At 44.1% G+C, this 20951-nt stretch overlaps 1 protein-coding gene across 13 annotated transcripts in view; it reads left to right on the top strand.

The window, feature by feature from the left end:
• CFH (complement factor H) overlaps window positions 1-20951 on the top strand; it is a 1589177-nt gene that overhangs the window by 421811 nt on the left and 1146415 nt on the right. For all 13 annotated transcript variants that reach the window (XM_040407275.1, XM_040407278.1, XM_040407279.1 and 10 more), the window contains one exon: window positions 2916-3092. In XM_040407275.1, coding sequence (XP_040263209.1) covers window positions 2916-3092 — 177 coding nt within the window. The remainder of the gene's footprint in view (window positions 1-2915; window positions 3093-20951) is intronic.

Genomic DNA, 20951 nt, shown 5'->3' with positions numbered 1-20951 from the left:
TGACACTTGGATACCTCTCACCTCCCTTAAATGTGCCTGGAGTTGTGTTGCATTCATCATCCGGTTCCGCAGAGCATTGTTCACAATGAAGTGGTCATCAGTGTGGGATGTGGCGAAAGGACTATGTTTTTATGTGACTCTTTCAGTCTGACTCTTTCAGTCTCTTGTATCTCTATTTCAACATGCTGACACTCTGTGACAATTTAAGCTCAGTAACTTCCGTCTGAGAACATCCTGCTTGAAGCCTCGCAATGGCTGAGGTACTGTTGATCAATTGTTAGGTGTTGTCTTGGTCTCATGATCTCAAAATGTGAACAGCATGATGAGGTGGACTGTTTAAATACCAATTCTAATTGATCCAGGAAATTATTGGGTGATTCATGTATCAAACACCTGTTATGAATTTTGCTGTTAAGCTCCTTGTTAGAGAACATCAAGTTGTGCAAAAAGTACTGAAACATTGATCAATTGGACATGTGCATTCAAAAGTTTAGAGAAGGTCACCTGTAAAGGTTAGAGTGCATTTTAGGTTTATTCCTGAAATTTCACCCACAAGCCAAATATCCCTTACTTTTTGTGAGTAGTGTGCATTGCCCAGAGTAGCATCTTTCTCTTTAATGAACATTTTTTCAGTTAATATAGTGGTTATCAGGATAGGTCATCAATATCTGATCAGCAGGGGTCTCACACCTGGCATCCTGCCTATGAGCAGGAGTCGGCACTTCAAGCAAGTGCTACTTCTTTTTCATCACACTGATCATGATCTCCCTTCCAGTGGTGGCTTAGTATAATTACTTGTAATTACACTGAACTTTTGAGATGAGCAGAGGAAGAAGCTCTTGCATGGAGCACCGCCTCCTCTTCAGACAGCTCATCGGCGGGGGCCGAACAGATATTGATGACATCAATATATATACGGCCTACACAACCCCTTTAAAGAGGACCTTTCATGTTTTTTTCTAGTTTAGATAAATACCTTTCCTTGCGGCCATCCTGCCTGTTTTTATTTTATATCGCTCCTATGTCCTGCTGTGCCCCCCTGCAATGTTCCCGCTCAGTATGTTAATACTGAGCATTGGTAAAGGAAGGAGGAGACACCAGGGTCTCCTTATCCCTGGCTGTGCCGTGATCCTATCACAGCGGAAAGCGTCACATCCCTGGCTGTGACGCTCTCTGCATTCCTGTACCGATGCTCAGTATTTTGAGATGAGCGAATTTCTTGAAAAATCGATTTGGCTGATTCACCGAATACCAAATTTGTTTTTACTTCACCACAAAGCGCATTTTTTCGTAAGTAGTAGGTGCAAAGAGAGGGATCTGCTATATCGCCGCATTTGAGTGTACAAAGTATGAAATTAACATAAAAAAATGGAGGCAATAAGTTAGAATTTCAGGATTAATCAAATAATTTCTGAAATTCGGATTGAATTCCTTTTCATGGGATTCGATTCGCTCATCTCTAATTGTAACCAAAGGTGATTGTAAACGTCTTGCACTGTAATCGGAAGACATTTAGGTGGACAGTCCTGCATTTAAATATGTAACATTTTTAAAACCACAAACTCTGACTCCGAAATTTATATTCTGCCAAAAAGTAAATTTCTAATTTTGATAATGTGCAACTAAAACCAGTAAACTTCTGCTTAGTAATTACAGCACATTTTATGTACCGTATTTTTCGCCCTATAAGACGCACTTTTTTCCCCCCAAAAGTGGGGGGGAAATAGCAGTGTGTCTTATGGGGCGAATGCTGCTGATTTTGCCGTATTTTCAATGATACACCCGCCGCGATGCGATGCCGCGCCGCGGGTGTATCAGCTGTGAGGGAGGAGGGGCTGGGGGCCGGCATCTGCATTTATAATGACAGCGGGGCCCTTGCAGTGACTGTATTCTACTACACGGGCCCCGCTCACTGTATAATCGTATCTGTATTCTGTAATCGTTAATTGTGTATATAATGTAATCGCATAATCAGCGCTACTTACAACTACAAGCGCTCGGTAGGTAGCAGAGAGGAGGGAGGAGGCCTGCGCCGCCCACTTTATGAATGAAGCAGGCGGCGTGGGCGCATGACGTAGTGACTCACGCTGCCAGCGCCCTGCCTCCTCCCTCCTCTCTGCTAACTACCGAGCGCTTGGAGTTGTAAGTAGCGCTGATTATGCGATTACATTATATACACAATTAACTATTACAGAATACAGATACGATTATACAGTGAGCGGGGCCCGTTTAGTAGAATACAATCACTGCACGGGCCCCGCTGTCATTACAAAAGCAGATGCGACTCCCACCTCTTGGATTGAGGGTCATTCACTACAGGGACACTGTTATGGAGGGGATCTGTGGATGACACATAGCATAAGATGCTATATATGTGTCATCCACAGATCCCCCCCATAACAGTGTCATACACAGATCCCCATAACAGTGCCATCCAGAGACCCCAATAAAAGCCACCCACAGATCCCCCATAAATGTCACCCACAGATCCACCATGAGTCACCCACAGATCCCCCATAAGTGTCACCCACAAATCACCCATAAGTGTCACCCACAGATCCCCCATAACAGTTTGCCATCCACAGATCCCCCATAACAGTGTGCCATCCACAGACCACAATTAGTTCAAAACCCACCAAAAGCACACCTATTGGTTCAAAATATTTTTTTCTTACTTTCCTCCTCAAAAACCTAGGTGCGTCTTATGGGCCGGTGCATCTTATTGGGCGAAAAATACGGTAACTTTTTCAATTAACCAACATGATAAATTTTGTTACTTTATAAAAACACATATCCGAACCAAACTGTTTATTTCAATGACTAGTTCTAGCCAGTTGTAAGTAATCAAACATTTGACAGCAAGTAGTGTATTGTGTCTATTTTACATAATTATTTCCTTTTATTTTTGATTTTAGCAACATCTTGTAAATCGCTACCTAAAGTTCTGAATTCCAAACTTAAAGGAGGAACTAAATCCAGTTATGCATCTGGTGAAAAAGTTACTTATGAGTGTAATTCTGGTTATTCCCTGGAAAGATCAGGAGAAGCACAATGTGACAACACAAATTGGATTAATATACCAGTGTGCAGAAGTAAGTACAATTCTAACCACGGTGGTATGATGATAGCTACCTAGTGCATTGTTTAAACCCTTAACACATTTTCATGTACATGTATACTGCAGGGTACTGGTACCTAAAGCCTAGGACCATATACTGTATGTATGGCACTAGGATAGCATGAGCTAAAGAACCAATAACATTAGCAGTAGGAGTTGGCTCTAGTGCAGAGCCAAGATCTTTCTGCAATGGCCCAGATCACAGCTAACTCTGATCCCGGCTATTTAACCCCTTAAAAGCTGTATTCAATAGCAGCCAGGTCATCTATGTGGTTTACAAAGACAGGAAAAATACATTACCATACAGAAATATTTTAATGTGTTTTACTAGCAATCAAATAAGTATATGTCCAAGACCTCCAAATAAGTGTAATTTAAAAAAGCTAAATAATGACTTTTTCCCTCCATATACAATTCCATATTATTGGTAAAAACTGAGAAAATAAAATAAACTACACATAATTGTTATCGCAACATCAGCAATCTGATACATAAAAAAAATCTTACTATCCTATACCCTAGGAAAAATGTAAAAAGCAATGACGGAATTGCTGTTATTGGTCATCTCACCACCCAAAAATGACATAAAAAGCATTCAAAAACTTGTATGTACCCTAATATAGTACCAAACCACAACTGCCTTGATGGAAACGTTAATAAGTTATAGTTCTTAGATAAAGATAAGCAAATCCATTCTAAACTAATCAGATTCATCTCATTTTCACAAAAATCTCTTCTGCCAAATATTATATTTTTGAATTGTATCTGATTGTAGTGGATGAATCGTGTAAAACTGTGCTTTCCATTTTATTGTTATTTGTAGGCTCAGCCAGTGATGTGAGATGATACGTTTGTCATTTCTCTGGCAGACACCAATTACAGAAACAAGACGGCCATATTACAGGATTTTAGGGACAGTGGAGTGAGATGAACATATATTAGGTAGATAGATGGAATTAATAGGTAGAAAAGTCAATCTTTATCAGCAGAGAGGGAGAACATAGTGGCTTTTTAGGGTATTTAAACACCATGTGCCCCCGATAAGGGAAATAGGCCTCATGCTCAATTTGCATGAGTTTTGGCTATTCACCTCTGAAATCGGTTGTATTTAGATGGAAAAGAAGTCCTGCATGCTAGACTTTAACAACCTCTCTCTCACATGGTTATATCTAGTCAGTTTTTTGCATCAGTATTCCATCAGTATTGGTAAGACAAAAAAACAAAAACAAAGATGACACGTGATAGAATATTTGCATGTCTTTTGTATAAACTCCTGCTTTTGGCTTTTAAATCATGAGCAAATCCTGATGCAAAATATTGACAGAGGTCTTATGGATGCTCCAAAGCCAAGATCCGTTGTGTTTTTCATTTCTTGGTTCTTCTCACAGATCAGAAGGGTAAAATAAAGGGTGATGTCAAAAGGCCAAAAAGGGACACTATTGGCCCCTTCACAGATTATAGAGGGTGACAACAGCATGATAAGTCAACATAGTGGTCGTCACAGAGTCGTAAATGTGACAACAGCATGAGGAGTCAACATACTGGCCCCGCCACAGAGTGGTGAGGGTGGCAACAGCATGAGGAGTCAACATAGACCGGTCACAGAGTAAAAAGGTGGGGAGCAACAGCAGTGGCAGTAAAAGCACAAGAAAGTGGAAGTAGGTGAAGAGCGCAGCAGTGACAGCAGGTGTGTGGCATCAGGCAGGTGGAAGTATCAGAATAGTGGCTGAAGAATGTGGCCAAAGTTACTGGGCCATTTTTCACAATATTTTGGTGTCACACACTAAATGATCTAGTCTGATGCATCAGGATCTTGTGTGTGGAAATCCTGGCTTAGGCTACTTTCACACTAGCGGCAGGACGGATCCAACAGGCTGTTCACCCTGTCGGATCCGTCCTGCTGCTATTTCGCCATGCTGCCGGACCGCCGCTCCGTCCCCATTGACTATAATGGGGACAGGGGCGGAGCTCCGGCGCAGCATGGCAGTTCGCGGTTAAAGGCCGCCGAAATAAAAAGTCGGACATGCAGTACTTTTAGTCCGGCGGCCTTTCGCAGTACACTGCCGTGCTGTGCCGGAGCTTCACTCCGTCCCCATTATAGTCAATGGGGACGGAGCGGTGGTCCGGCAGCACGGCAAATTTACGGCAGGACGGATCCGACAGGGTGAACAGCCTGTCGGATCCGTCCTGCCGCTAGTGTGAAAATAGCCTTATCCACACCTGATTCATCTTTACAAGGGTTAATCTCTCATAATTTTATGTTGAACTAGCTGATGACCCGGCGTTGCTTGGGTATTTATTTATTGCAATTTTATATTATACATGAATCAAATAAAGATATAGTGGTAAATGAAAGAAATATTTTTTTAATAGGTTTTAAATAGTATAAGTACAATATACGCATTGTAATGTGAAATTTTTGACAAAATGAATATAATCTTACTTTAACACAAAACTTGCTTGTAAACAACATTTTTAGTTTCACCTCCAGGAGCTAGAATAAATAAATTATTGGATGAACCCACCCTTGAGCAAGCAACATAAAGGTTTCTGTGGGAGAAACAGGATGATTGCAAATCCACTCCACAGGATGTAATAGACTGTCCCTGTGACTTGTTGATTGTGATCGAGAACGCAAGTCTAACTGGAATTTGCAATCTCTTAAACTGAAAAGGGAGATCTGTTGGAATGAGTGGGATAAAATAACAGTTTCACCCGCTTCTTTTCCTGTTAAGATAGTGGCTTCAATTACATTGGCCAGTAGCTTCTTAACACAAAGCCTTGTGCCATTGCAAAGTTTTCAACAGTGGTCACTGTTAAAGGGGCAGGTGCTGTGGAGGTCACTGTTATTAAAGGGGAGGTCACTGTGAAGGTCACTGTTAAAGGGGAGGTCACTGTTGAAGAGGCGGGGAATGTGGAGGTCACTGTTAAAGGGGAGGGCACTGTGGTATGATTTTTTTGATCATTCATTATTACACTTTTTGGGGCAAGGTGACCAAAAAATTAGTAATTTTGACACTGTTTTTATTTATTTATTTTAACGGTGTTCACATGAGGGGTTGGGTCATGTGATATTTTTATAGAGCTGGTTTATATGGACGCGGCAATATCAAACATGCTTAGGGTATCTTAATTTTTAACCAATTATAAATGTGCATATATTGGAAAATGTTAGCTTTTTTTTCTATTTTTTTTTTTTTTTAAACTTTTTTGACTCAGACCCACTTTGTTCTTGAAAATCCAGTGGGTCTGATGGTTCTTCAATACACTTCAGTACACTGAATAGTGTACTGCAGTGCTGCTGCATCTGGCAGGACCCTGTGAGGCTTACATACCATGGCAAGCCTGGATCCCTGTGTATGGCGTACAGTTGCCATGGTAACCTTCAGACGCTGCCACAGCAGAGCAGCGTCTGATGGGAGGGGGGAAGGAGGGAGCTCCCTCGCTCTGCTTTGAGGAATCCGGACGCTGCCATAACAGCGCAGCACCAGAAGGGGGGGGGCTTCCTACCATGTTAACCCCTTCCATACAGCAGTCCCTATGGACCGCGGCATGAAAGGGGTTAAATGGGCGACATCCACTGATTTCGGCCCTTACAGTAGATTGTCAGCTCTGTTACAGCAGACAATTTACTAAACCACTCGGCCATCCTGATGAATTGCGGGGGAGAGGAGGGATGGGTGTGTGTGTGGAGGGGGGCTTTGAATATTTACTTCTCCCTCTCGGTCATCCTGAAGGGAGGGTGAGATCGGGGCACAGAAAGACAGCAGCGCGGCCCCAATCTCCTCAATACTCACTGAGGGGATCAGAGCCGCACTGCTGAACGCTGCGATGTCGAACTACAACTGCCAGCATTATGTCACGTGTCATTTGTTGGGGTCATCTGCCTGGTCTTCCTCATCACCCTCCAGCTCCCCCTGCTCTTCCTTTTCCTGTGCACAGTTTCCTGTCCATTATCAAGGTGTCTTGCAGTTGGGTGGAACACTTCAGGAACTGCTTTATAACCAGATTAAAGATGTGCGTGATGCGGGACAGCCCTCCTTGATGCAGCGCCAGCATGATGTTCTTCCCGTTATCGGTGACAGAGGAGGACATTAGCTCAGGAATCAGCGTGGGAATAGACTTAAAAAATGTGGAGGCAGCATTGCCATCACCTGGCCAAGTTGCTGGTGTGAATGGGCAGAAACCACATTTACTCAGTGGGCCGTGAAGGACAGAAATTGTCCTTGACCATAGTTACTGCTCCACTCAATGGTGCTGCTGTGAACTGTACCATACACTGACAGGCTCGAGGACTGGCCCACCTTCTGCTCAACTTACATGGGCAGTACTGGTAAAGCCTTTTTGGAGAAGTAATGATGGCTTGGGACTCTCCACCTTGGCTCAGCACAAGCCATCAGTTCTCTGAAAGGTGCAGAGTCAACCACCTGGAAAGGGAGGGACAGTAGTACCAGAAACTTGGCCAGAAGCATGTTCATCTTGTGTCGAATAAGTGAACGCATACTGTTGTCTTTTTGTAATAGCCACGGTGATCGATTGCTGGTGAAATGCATGACGAGGAGTAGGAGGAGGAGCATCAAGACCAGTAGATGATGGAAAGGAAACATAGTTCCCTTTTGTGGAGATGCCTCAGGCTGTACCACAACATTAGCGCCACAGTTTTCCCATGCCACTTTATGGTGACACTTCATGGCACCCTGGCCACCCTTCACCTTCTGCCCACAGATTCTACATATGGCCACACTAACGTCCCCCAGTGACTTGAAAAATTCCCACACCGGTGAGTATGGCATTTTACCTCCACCACTGAGTCTTGACTGCCTGCCACTGCCTCTATGAACCCGTGCACTGCTAGTTGGTTCTGGACAGTTAGGCTCCTAAGTAGCAAGTGATCTACCCTGGGCATGTTTGGCTCCCGATCTCACAGTGCTGCCACCCTGCTGACTCACCTCCATGCTTACACCTTCCTGGCTCAGCCACTGTCTCACGTGCAAGCTGCCACCCTCACCCCTTGATGATGCAGCCCTCTCTTCACCTGGCTCCCACATGCGATCAGCTACATCATCATCCACTACTTTCTCCACGTCACTGATGTAACCCTCACCAGTCTTATGGCCACCTCCCTGACTGCTCACAACACCTGCTCTCACACAGCTCTCATTGCTTCTTCCTGCAGGTGGGCAGGTCAGGTAACGACAATGATTGTCTCCTCCAAATCCAGGCTGGGCATTAGCTGCTGACTGTTCTCAAGAAGCTCTTCCTCGCTGAAAAGTGAAGTAGAGCTGGCAGCATACAATACTTACCGAGCAGAAGGAGCAGAAAAAGAAAGAGGCAGGTTCAGGACAGGTGGGGGCACAGAGATTGTTCCTGGGCCATGCCAACTAAACATGGTGTCAGAGGACCGCACTGAGTCCTGGGTGTGGGTGTCTGATGTCAGTTGAGTTCCCTTAGAAAGCCCTGTAACCTGTCTGTCAGACATACTGTACAGTAACAGTAACTGTAAGTGTAAAATAGAGGTATAACTAGACCGCTTTTTCACTCCAATTATAGAATCAAAGCCTAATGGAATTACTTGTCTATAAAACAAAGTGAAAAAACAAACTGTAAGAATAGATCACTATTTCATCCCAATTACAGAATGAAGGCCTAATGGAATAACGTATGTATGAAACAAGTGGACACCCCAATAGCAGTAATATTAGACCACTTTTTTTTACCTCAATTAAACAATCAAGGCGTTATAGATTTACTTTTCTAAAGCACAATATAGACCTCCCAATAGCAGTAGTATTAGACTGCTTTTTAACCTCAATTACAGAATCAAGTCCTAATGGAATTGCTTATCTATAAAACAAGGTGGAAAACCAAATAACTGTAAAAAATAGAGCACTATTTCATCCCAATTACAGAATCAAGGTCTAATGGAATTACTTATGTATAACACAATGTGGACACCCCAATAGCAGGAGTATTAGGCTGCTTTTTAACCCCAATTACAGAATCAAGGTCTAATGGAATTACTTATCTATAAAACAAGGTGGAGAAACAAATAACTGAAAAAATAGAGCACTATTTCACCCCAATTATAGTATCAAGGAGTTATAGAATTATTTATGTATAAAACAATGTGAACACACCAATATTAGTAGTATTAGACCACTTTTCAATCCCAATTAAAGAATCAAGGCCTAATGGAATTACTGTCATGAATAATGGGGAGAAGAGGGACACCAGAAATACAACAGAAGGGGGAGGACAAAGAACTAGGCCTCAAAGCTAGGGAGAAGGGAAAGGTCACCTCCCTAGATCTGGCCCTGACTCCTGTCAGTATGTATAGACCCTGAAGGTGGAAAAATACATACACCGTAACCTAAACCCTAGGAGCCCTGAGATACCCTAGAGGTAGTGAAAGGGAATGAGACTACTGGTTCCTTCCCAGGTGAACAAACCAGCGTCTCCCTGAGGCCTAGTAACAACAAGCAAAAGGGAACAACCAAAGACAAAGAGCAGTACAACCTATCCTATAGAAAATGAATGAGCAGGAACACAGATAAGGTCCACACACCAACTCCAAATCCAAGCAGAGAATATCAACCGCCTGATATGAAGTGTGCAACCAAACTAAATAGGGAAGCATTAATGACTGCCAGCTGCACCTGACAAGAGGTGTGGTCATTACCAAACCATAACACTGAGAATCAAGGGACTTTATCAAAGGACTGTCAGTTAACCTCATGTGCAGTCAGTCTCTTTGATTTTCTAACCTCAGTCAAAGAAGGTACCCCCTTCTATGGGTGACCTATGGACACCCAGGACCGATCTTATCCGGATAAGCCCTGTGAAAGGCTTTCACAAGGTTACTGGCATTAACATAGGTTGCTGGAACCCACATTCTCTCCTCTGGACCGTAACCCTTCCAGTGAACGAGATACTGGAGGGATCTACGGAGAATTCTGGAGTCCACTATCCTGGCGATCTGAAATTCGAGATTCCGGTCCACCATGACAGGAGGGGGTGGTAGGGAGGACGGTTCAGCAGGTTCGACATATCTCTTCAGTAATGATTTGTGGAACACATTATGAATCTTCAAAGCCTGCGGAAGTTCGAGACGAAAGGCTACCGGGTTAATAATAGTAGAGATCTTATATGGACCAATAAATCTACTTTCCAAGAAGGTACTTTCAACTTAATGTTTTTTGTGGACAGCCACACAGAATTACCCACTCTCGGGTCCGGACCACTCATACATCTCTTGTTAGCCATAAGTTTATACTTCTTGCCCATTTTTTTTAGATTATTTAGAATTTTCCGCCAAATAGATAGATCTTTCCTCTTCAGATATACCAGAAGTCTCAGTACCAGAAAATGTGCCAAACTGCAGATCAAAATCCATATGCCCTAACAAACTTCGACTTATCAGTGGACTTCTGCCTACGGTTATTTATGGCGAACTCGGCTAAAGACAAAAAAGAAGACCACTCCTCCTGATTTCTCTGAGACGAAACATCTCAGATAAGTCTCCAGATTCTGGTTAGTTCGCTCAGTCTATCCGTTCGACTGAGGGTGAAAGGCAGAAGAGAAGGACAATTGTACCCCCAAGTGAGAGCAGAACATCTTCTAGAATCTGGAAACAAACTGAGTCCCCCTATCAGACACCAAATCAGAGGGAATACCATGTAGCTTCACGATGTTGTCGACATACACTTGTGCGAGAGTTTTAGCATTAGGTAGCCCTGGTAATGCTATAAAGTGCGTCATTTTACTGAAGTGATCAACAACCACCAGAATCACAGTTTTTCCTGAGGAATATATATGTATATATAGCACCCAATGATGCATGTTCGGCTCATTTTTAGTCAGGGAGACCTGTGCTGAGGAAAAGAAAGGCAGTGTAGGAAGTGATTTAAGAATATTTTTACCGCCAAAACTTTTCAGAGACTCAAAAGTCCTTTTAAGGACTATTGTGTGTGGGAGCAGCAATATCTTTTTTTGTGCAAACTGCACTAAATAGCTAAAACTTTACAGACCCAAAAGTCCTTCTAAGCACTATTGTGTGTGGTTGCAATATCTATATTTAGGGCATCCTGCGCTAAATAGCGTACAATAGTTAGGCCGCTGCAGACAGCAACATCAGCTGCACCACATCTCCAGTGTAAAGTGTGCGCATCCCAAAAATATCTGTGACATCCAGTGTACTTTTTCAATAGTGGGAGATTAGGGAGATTAACAAGTGGCTCAAGAACTGGTGTAGGAAGGAGGGGTTTGGGTTCCTGGAGAACTGGGCTGACTTCGCTATCGGCTACAGGCTCTATCGTAGGGATGGGCTGCACCTCAATGGGGAAGGGGCAGCTGTGCTGGGGAGAAAGATGGCTAGAAGGTTGGAGGAGTGTTTAAACTAGGGACTGGGGGGGGAGGGTAATTACACTATAGGAGGGGAAGATAGTGCAGATAGAGACCGGGGGCAAGGTAGTGGGACTGGGGGAGGAATGGAAGGAGGGACTAGAACAGTTCAGAAGGAAAGGTGTAGGGTAAAAAATATACATAAACCTCTCAAATGTATGTATACTAATGCCAGAAGCCTGACTAATAAAACTGGTGAACTGGAATTAGTGATGTGTGAGGAGGACTATGACATAGTGGGAATAACTGAGACATGGCTGGATGATAGCTATGACTGGGCAGTTAATGTACAAGGCTACAGTCTGTTTAGAATGGATCGTCAAAACCGGAGAGGGGGAGGGGTTTGCCTTTATGTAAAGTCTTGTCTAAAGCCCACACTCCGTGAAGATATAAGTGAGGGACATGAACATGTGGAGTCACTGTGGGTAGAGATACATGGAGCTAAAAACAACAATAAATTACTAATAGGAGTTTACTAAAAAACCGCCTAATATACCAGAGTCCACAGAAAATCTACTACTAAACGAGATAGACAAGGCGGCAAATCATAATGAGGTGGTTATTATGGGGGACTTCAACTACCCAGATATAGACTGGGAAACTGAATCTTGTATATCTCATAAGGGAAACAGGTTCTTGGCAATAACCAAAGACAATTACCTCCCCCAACTGGTTCAGGACCCGACTAGAGGGACGGCCATACTGGACTTAGTATTAACCAATAGGCCTGACAGAACAAGAGACGTGCAGGTTGGTGGACACCTGGGAAATAGTGACTATAAAGTAATAACCTTCCAATTATCATTCAAAAGAGCGTTTCTACAGGGAGAAACAAAAATACCAAACTTCAAAAAAGCTAAATTTAGCCAACTAAGAGAGGCCATAGGCCTAACTAACTGGGACAAAGTCCTCAAAAATAAAAATACAGCCACAAAATGGGATATCTTTAAAAACATCCTAAAATCTCATTGTGAGAGGTACATACCGTATGGGAATAAAAGGTTAAGGAACAAAAAGAAACCAATGTGGATAAATAGAACTGTAAATAAAGCAATAAATGACAAAAAGAAAGCATATAAATCACTAAAACAGGAGGGTAGCACGGAAGCACTGAAAAATTATAAGGAAAAAAATAGAACATGTAAAAAACAAATAAAAGCGGCCAAACTAGAGACCGAGAGATTAATTGCCAAAGAGAGTAAAACTAACCCTAAAATGTTCTTCAATTATATAAATGTTAAAAAGTATAAATCTGAAGGTGTCGGCCCTTTAAAGAGTAATGAGGGGGAAGCCGCAGAGAGCGACGAGGAGAAAGCAAAGCTGTTAAATATTTTTTTCTCCAATGTATTCACTGAGGAAAATAAACTGTCAGATGACATGCAGAATGTAAAAATAAATTCCCCATTAAAAGTGTCCTGTCTGACCCAGGAAGAAGTACATCAGCGACTTAAAAAGATTAAAATAGACAAATCGCCAGGACCGGATGGCATACACCCCCGTATCCTAGGGGAATTAAGTAATGTCATAGCCAGACCCTTATTTCTGATATTTGCGGACTCTATACTGACAGGGAATGTCCCACAGGATTGGCGCATGGCAAATGTGGTGCCAATATTCAAAAAGGGTCCAAAAACAGAGCCTGGAAACTATAGGCCGGTAAGTTTAACATCTGTTGTGGGTAAACTGTTTGAAGGTTTTCTGAGAGATGCTATCTTAGAGCATCTCAAGGGAAATAAGCAAATAACGCCATATCAGCATGGCTTCGTGAGGGATCGGTCATGTCAAACTAATTTAATCAGTTTCTATGAGGAGGTAAGTTCTAGACTTGACAGCGGCGAATCAATGGATGTCGTATATCTGGACTTCTCCAAAGCATTTGACACTGTACCACATAAAAGGTTAGTATATAAAATGAGAATGCTCGGACCGGGAGAAAACGTCTGTATGTGGGTAAGTAACTGGCTCAATGATAGAAAACAGAGGGTGGTTATTAACGGTACACACTCAGATTGGGTCACTGTCCCTAGTGGGGTACCTCAGGGGTCAGTATTGGGCCCTATTCTCTTCAATATATTTATTAATGATCTTGTAGATGGCTTGCATAGTAAAGTATCAATTTTCGCAGATGACACTAAACTGTGTAAAGTAATTTACACTGAAGAGGACAGTATACTACTACAGAGGGATCTGGATAGATTGGAGGCTTGGGCAGATAAGTGGCAGATGAGGTTTAACACTGACAAATGTAAAGTTATGCACATGGGAAGGAATAATGCAAGTCACCCGTACATACTAAATGATAAAACACTCGGTAACACTGACATGGAAAAGGATCTAGGAATTTTAATAAACAGCAAACTAAGCTGCAAAAACCTGTGTCAGGCAGCTGCTGCCAAGGCCAATAAGATAATGGGTTGCATCAGAAGGGGCATAGATGCCCGTGATAAGAACATAGTCCTACCACTTTACAAATCGCTAGTCAGACCACACATGGAGTACTGTGTACAGTTCTGGGCTCCTGTAAACAAGGCAGACATAGTAGAGCTCTCGCCACTTAACCTAGAACCAGTAGTCATGGTTGTGTTTAATAATGGCCGTAACTTTGTGGCGGCTTCGGAGTTCGGCAAGCTCACACACATGCCATGCCTAGCCCACGTCTTATACTTAGTGGTTCAGCGGTTTCTGAAACCTACCCCAGTTTGCCTAAGCTACTGGTGAAGGTGTGCTGCGTGTGTGCACATTTCCGCAAGTCATCGACAGCTTCAGCCGACCTGTCAACGCTGCAGCAGTGCTTGAAATTGCCAGCTCACCGGCTGTTGTGCGACGTGAGCACGCAGTGGAGCTCGACGTTCCACATGTTGGCCAGGCTTTGTGAGCAGCAGAGGGCAGTAGTGTAATACCAGCTGCAACATGGTCGTCGACTTTCCAGTCAGATTCCGCTATTCACAAGCGAGACGTGGGCATGGATGTCTGACCTCTTTGAGGTTTTAAGAAACATTGAGGAATCAATAAAGATTGTGAACGGCGATAACGCTATTATCAGCATAACCATCCCACTTCTGTGTCTACTCAAATGCTCGCTGCTCACAATTAAGGACAGCGCTTTGCATGTGGAAGAGTTGGAAATGGGGGAAGACATTACACAGGGCGATAGCCAGAGGAGCAGGAGACGGTTGCCTCCGCTGCAGAGGGTAGTACCCATGGAAGTTTAATTCCATCTGTTCAGCGTAAGTGGGCAGAAGAGAATAAAGAGGATGAGGAGATTGAGAGTCATCCTCCTGATGATGACAGCGAAGTCTTGCCTGTTGGTACCCGCGACACAAACGTTATAAGCATTTTAGACAACACGGATTACTGGTTGTTCACCCTTCTCGACCCCCACTACAAAGAAAACTTATCTCTCATTGCTCTGGTGGAGAAGACGAGCAAAACGGTGCAATACCAGAAGATTCTTGGTGAAAAACTGCTCCAGAAATTTCCAATTGACAACGCTGGCGGCAGAGTCCATAGTTCCTTGGCCAACCAAGGAGAGGATACGAAGGGAACACACAGCAGTTCCAACAGAGGCAGCGCAACACTCTCTCTAAAGCCTGGGACAGTTTCATGACACCCTGCCAGCACCCTCACCCAGATGCGAGGTCTAGTGTCACAAGAAGGGAAACAATTAGGAAGATAGAAGATGGTGAAGGAGTACATCGCAGACCGTGTCAGTGTCCTCAATGATCCCTTAGTGCCTTACAACTGCTGGGTGTCCAAGATGGACATGTGGCACGAACTGGCGCTCTACGCCTTGGAGGTGCTGGCCTGCCCTGCCGCCAGCGTTTTGTCTGAGCGGATATTTTGTGCTGCTGGTGTCATTATAACAGATAAGCATATTCACCTGTCAACTTAAAATGCTGACAGGTTGACTCTTATAAAAATGAACAAGGCCTGGATTGACCATGACTTCTCAACTTCACCAGAGGAAAGCTGATGAACATAAAGGCACTTTAAATGTATTGTTTATAATGTACTGAATACACTTTATTCCCATGCACCTCTTCCACCACAAAAAAGGGTATATGGTTGAATCTTCCTTTTCTCATCCTCCTCCTCTTCCATCATATCACCATGCTTATTCGTCGCATATATTGCCCTCACATATATCCCCTTCGCATATAATGTTTTACAGGGTCAGCACAGCTGCACGCCCTTGCATATAATTTTTTACAGGGTCAGCTCACCAGCAGGCCCTCACCTACAATGTTTTACAGGGTCAGCTCATCGGCAGGCCCTCGCATATAATTTTTTACAGGGTCAGCTCACCAGCAGGCCCTAACCAACAATGTTTTACAGGGTCAGCTCACTAGCAGGCCCTTGCATATAATGTTTTACAGGGTCAGCTCACCAGCAGGCCCTCGCATATAATGTTTTACAGGGTCAGCTCACCAGCAGGCCCGCACCTAAAATCTATTTACAGGGTGCGCTCACCTGCAGGCCTGCACCTAAAATATTTTACAGGGTCAGCTCACCTGCAGGCCCTCACCTACAACCTTTTAGAGGGTAAGCTCACCAGCAGGCCAAACCCCCTAAAATCTATTACAGGGTCAGCTCACCAGCAGACCCGCACCTAAAATCTTTTACAGGGTCAGCTCACCAGCATGCCCTTGCATATAATGTTTTACAGGGTCAGCTCACCAGCAGGCCCTCACCTACAACCTTTTAGAGAGTCAGCTCACCAGCAGGCCCTCACCTAAAATCTTGTACAGGGTCAGCTCACCAGCAGCCCAAACCCCCTAAAATCTATTACAGGGTCAGCTCACCAGCAGACCCGCACCTAAAATCTTTTACAGGGTCAGCTCACCAGCATGCCCTTGCATATAATGTTTTACAGGGTCAGCTCACCAGCAGGCCCTGGCATATTATTTATTTACAGGGTCAGCTCACCTGCAGGCCCTCACCTACAACCTTTTAGAGAGTCAGCTCACCAGCAGGCCCTCACCTAAAATCTTGTACAGGGTCAGCTCACCAGCAGCCCAAACCCCCTAAAATCTATTACAGGGTCAGCTCACCAGCAGACCCGCACCTAAAATCTTTTACAGGGTCAGCTCACCAGCATGCCCTTGCATATAATCTTTTACAGTGTCAGCTCACCAGCAGGCCCGCACCTCAAATCTTTTACAGGGTCAGCTCACCAGCAGGCCCTCACCTACAATCTTTTACAGGGTCAGCTCACCAGCAGGTCCACACCTAAAATCTTTTACAGGGTCAGCTCACCAGCAGGGCCTCGCATATTATTTTTTTACAGGGTCAGCTCACCTGCAGGCCCTCACCTACAACCTTTTAGAGAGTCAGCTCACCAGCAGGCCCTCACCTAAAATCTTGTACAGGGTCAGCTCACCAGCAGCCCAAACCCCCTAAAATCTATTACAGGGTAAGCTCACCAGCAGACCCGCACCTAAAATCTTTTACAGGGTCAGCTCACCAGCATGCCCTTGCATATAATGTTTTACAGGGTCAGCTCACCAGCAGGCCCTCGCATATTATTTTTTTACAGGGTCAGCTTACCTGCAGGCCCTCACCTATAACCTTTTAGAGGGTCAGCTCACCAGTAGGCCCGCACCTAAAATTTTTTACAGGGTCGGCTCACCTGCAGGTCCGCACCTAAAATCTTTTACAGGATCAGCTCACCTGCAGTTCCTCACTTACAACCTTTTAGAGGGTCAGCTCACCAGCATGCCCTCGCATATAATTTTTTACAGGGTCAGCTCACCAGCAGGCCCGCACCTCAAATCTTTTACAGAGTCAGCTCACCAGCAGGCCCTCACATATCATTTTTTACAGGTTCAGCTCACCTGCAGGCCCTCACCTACAACCTTATAGAGGGTCAGCTCACCAGCAGGCCCTTACCTAAAATCGTTTAAAGGGTCAGCTCACCTGCAGGTCCTCACCTACAATCTTTTACAGGGTCAGCTCACTGTCCCACATAGAAGGCTTATCAATAAATTGCAGTCTTTGTGCTTGGACTCCCATATTGTTGAATGGATTAGGCCGTGGCTGAGGGGCAAACAAAGGGTTGTTTGTAGTCAATGGAGTATATTCAGACCATAGTCTTGTTACCAGTGGGGTACCTCAGGGATCTGTTCTGGGACCCATATTGTTTAATATCTTTATCAGCGAAATTGCAGAAGGCCTAGATGGTAAGGGGTGTCTTTTTGCTGATGACCCAAAGATTTGTAACAGGGTTGATGTTCCTGGAGGGATACACCAAATGGAAAAGGATTTAGGAAAACTAGAGGAATGGTCAAAAATCTGGCAACTAAAATTTAATGTTGATAAGTGCAAGATAATGCACCTGGGGTGTAAAAACCCAACATCAGAATGTAAAATAAGTGATACAGTCCTAACCTCAGTATCTGAGGAAAGGGATTTAGGGGTCGTTATTTCAGAAGACTTAAAGGGCTTCTGTCAGCCCACTAAACCGTTTTTTTTTTTTTTTTTTTTTTTTTTTTTTTACTAATAATCCCTATACTGCGAGCTCTGCATACATAAGTTAAATGATCATTTTGGTTCAGTAGAATTTGATAAAAAGCTATTTTTAAAATATGCAAATTACCTTGCTACCAGCAAATAGGGCGGCTACTTGCTGGTAGCAGCCGCATCCTCCGATCCTAATGACGCCCCCTCCGCATTGTGATTGACAGGGCCAGGGAACGGAATCGTTCTCTGCTGGCCCTGCCTGTTAGCATTCAAAATCTGGCACCTGCGCCGCGGCTGTACGTATCTTCAATCTGCGCAGGCGCACTGAGAGGCGGCCGCTCGCTCCTCAATGCGCCTGCGCCGGGTGTAGATGTGACGTCATCGGCGCAGGCGCATTAAGGATGGAGCGGCCGAGCGAGTGGCCGCCTCTCAGTGCGCCTGCGCAGATTGAAGATAGGTACGGCCGCGGCGCAGGCGCCAGATTTTGAATGCTAACAGGTAGGGCCAGCAGAGAACGATTCCGTTCCCTGGCCCTGTCAATCACAATGCGGAGGGGGCGTCATTAGGATCGGAGGATGCGGTTGCTACCAGCAAGTAGCCGCCCTACTTGCTGGTAGCAAGGTAATTTGCATATTTTAAAAATAGCTTTTTATCAAATTCTACTGAACCAAAATGATTATTTAACTTATGTATGCAGAGCTCGCAGTATAGGGATTATTAGTAAACAAAACAAAAAAAAAAAACGGTTTATTGGGCTGACAGAAGCCCTTTAAAGGGAACCTGTCACCGGGATTTTGTGTATAGAGCTGAGGACATGGGTTGCTAGATGGCCGCTAGCACATCCGCAATACCCAGTCCCCATAGCTCTGTGTGCTTTGGGGACTGGGTATTGCGGATGTGCTAGTGGCCATCTAGCAACCCATGTCCTCAGCTCTATACACAAAATCCAGTTGACAGGTTCCCTTTAAAGGTAGGCAGACAATGTCATAGAGCAGCAGGAAATGCTAGCAGAATGCTTGGGTGTATAGGGAGAGGCATTACCAGTAGAAAGAGGGAGGTGATCATGCAGCTCTACAGAGCACTAGTGAGACCTCATTTGGAGTATTGTGCTCAGTACTGGAGACCATATCTCCAGAAGGATATTGATACTTTGGAGAGAGTTCAGAGAAGTGCTACTAAACTAGTACATGGATTGCAGGATAAAACTTACCAGGAAAGATTAAAGGACCTTAACATGTATAGCTTGGAAGAAAGATGATATAGAGGGGATAGGATAGAAACTGCTAAATACATAAAGGGAATCAACAAGGTAAAAGAGGAGAGAATATTTAAAAGAAGAAAAACTGCTACAAGAGGAAATTAGAGGGGCAAAGGTTTAAAAGTAATATCAGGAAATATTACTTAACTGAGAGAGTAGTGGATGCATGGAATAGCCTTCCTGCAGAAGTGGTAGCTGTAAATACAGTGAAGGAGTTTAACCTCTTCACGACCGCCATCTGTATATATACGTGATAGCTGCACATGCCCCGTGCAGCTACCACGTGTATAGATGTCAAGCCAGCTCTTTAATCCAAGCGCTGCAAAGCGCTTGGATTAAAGCTTCTGCCCCTGCCCTGCTGCTGTCACGGACAGCATACAGTGCAGTAATGCCGACAAGGGACCAATCAGAGTGGCCCCTTGCAGACAATCGATCCGATTGGTTAGTCTGTGCAGACTAACCAATCGGATCGCAGCAGTAAAAAAAAAACAGTTTCAGGCTCTGATCTGCGCTCTGCAGATCAGAGCCTGAAATCAGGTAGTGTTCCTCATGCCCCCCGATCTGTGCCCCTCTCCTGCCTCCTGCGCTCATCTCCTGCCCTGATGCAGTCCGCCCCCTCCCCATACATTAGTCCTGCGACCTGCCCCAGTCTCCCTCAATGAATGTTGGCGGGCGAATTTCCCCCCCCCTTCCAGCGCTGCCCCCGATCCCCCTGCTGTGTGTGATGGTGGCAGCTCCATTCCTGAGCCGCCACCATCAGCAGAGAGTGTCAGCTCTATGCTGACACTCTGCTGTAACCTGTAACCCCATAGATGCCGCGGCAGCGGCATCCATGGGGTTAATAGAGGGAGGAGGCTCCCTCTCTCCACCATCGGGGCTGCGCGCTGCGATTGCAGCGCCCGATTGTTGCCATGGCAACCAGACGCTTTCCAAAAGCGTCCGCTGTTGCCACCTACAGGGCATCTGATTGTATTATACTTTGCAATGCAAGAGTATTGCAAAGTATAGTACAGCCATCAGCCCCACTGGATCTTCAAGATCCAAGAGGGACTTGCTAAAAAAAAAAAGTGAAAATAATAAAATTAAAAATAAATAAATAAAAATGTAAAATTAAAAAAATAAAATTGCCTTTTCCTATAAAAAAAAATGACATATTAGGTATCACCGCATCCGTACCGGCCGTCTCTATAAATATATCACATGATAGACCCCGTCCGATAAACACCATAAAAAAAAACTGTATAAAAAAAGCCATTTTTGTCACCTTACATCACAAAAAGTGCAAGAGCAAGCGATCCAAAAGGCTTATGACCCCCAAAATAGTACCAATCAAACCGTCACCTCATCCCGCAAAAAATGATACCCTATTTAAGACATTTGCCCAAAAAATAAAAAAGCTATGGTTTCAGAAATGCTATTATGTAAAACTTAAATAAATGAAAAAAAGGATACATATTAGGTATTGCCACGTCCGTAACGATCTGCTCTATAAAACTGTCACATGACCCAACCCCTCAGATAAACGCTGTAAAAATAATAAAATAAAAACTGTTCCAAAACAGCCAATTTTTTGGTCACCTTGCCCCATAAAGTGTAATAATGAATGATCAAAAAATCCTATGTACCCAAAAATGGTACCAATAAAAACCAACTCTTTCTTCAAAAAACAAGCCCCTGCACAAGACGATCGGCAGAAAAATAAAAAACATATGGCGT

The sequence above is a fragment of the Bufo bufo genome, chromosome 9 (assembly GCF_905171765.1).
Source record: "Bufo bufo chromosome 9, aBufBuf1.1, whole genome shotgun sequence".
NCBI classification, from domain to species: Eukaryota; Metazoa; Chordata; class Amphibia; order Anura; family Bufonidae; genus Bufo; species Bufo bufo.
Note: the sequence above shows the minus strand (reverse complement) of the source record. Positions and strands in the feature narration are given on the sequence as shown.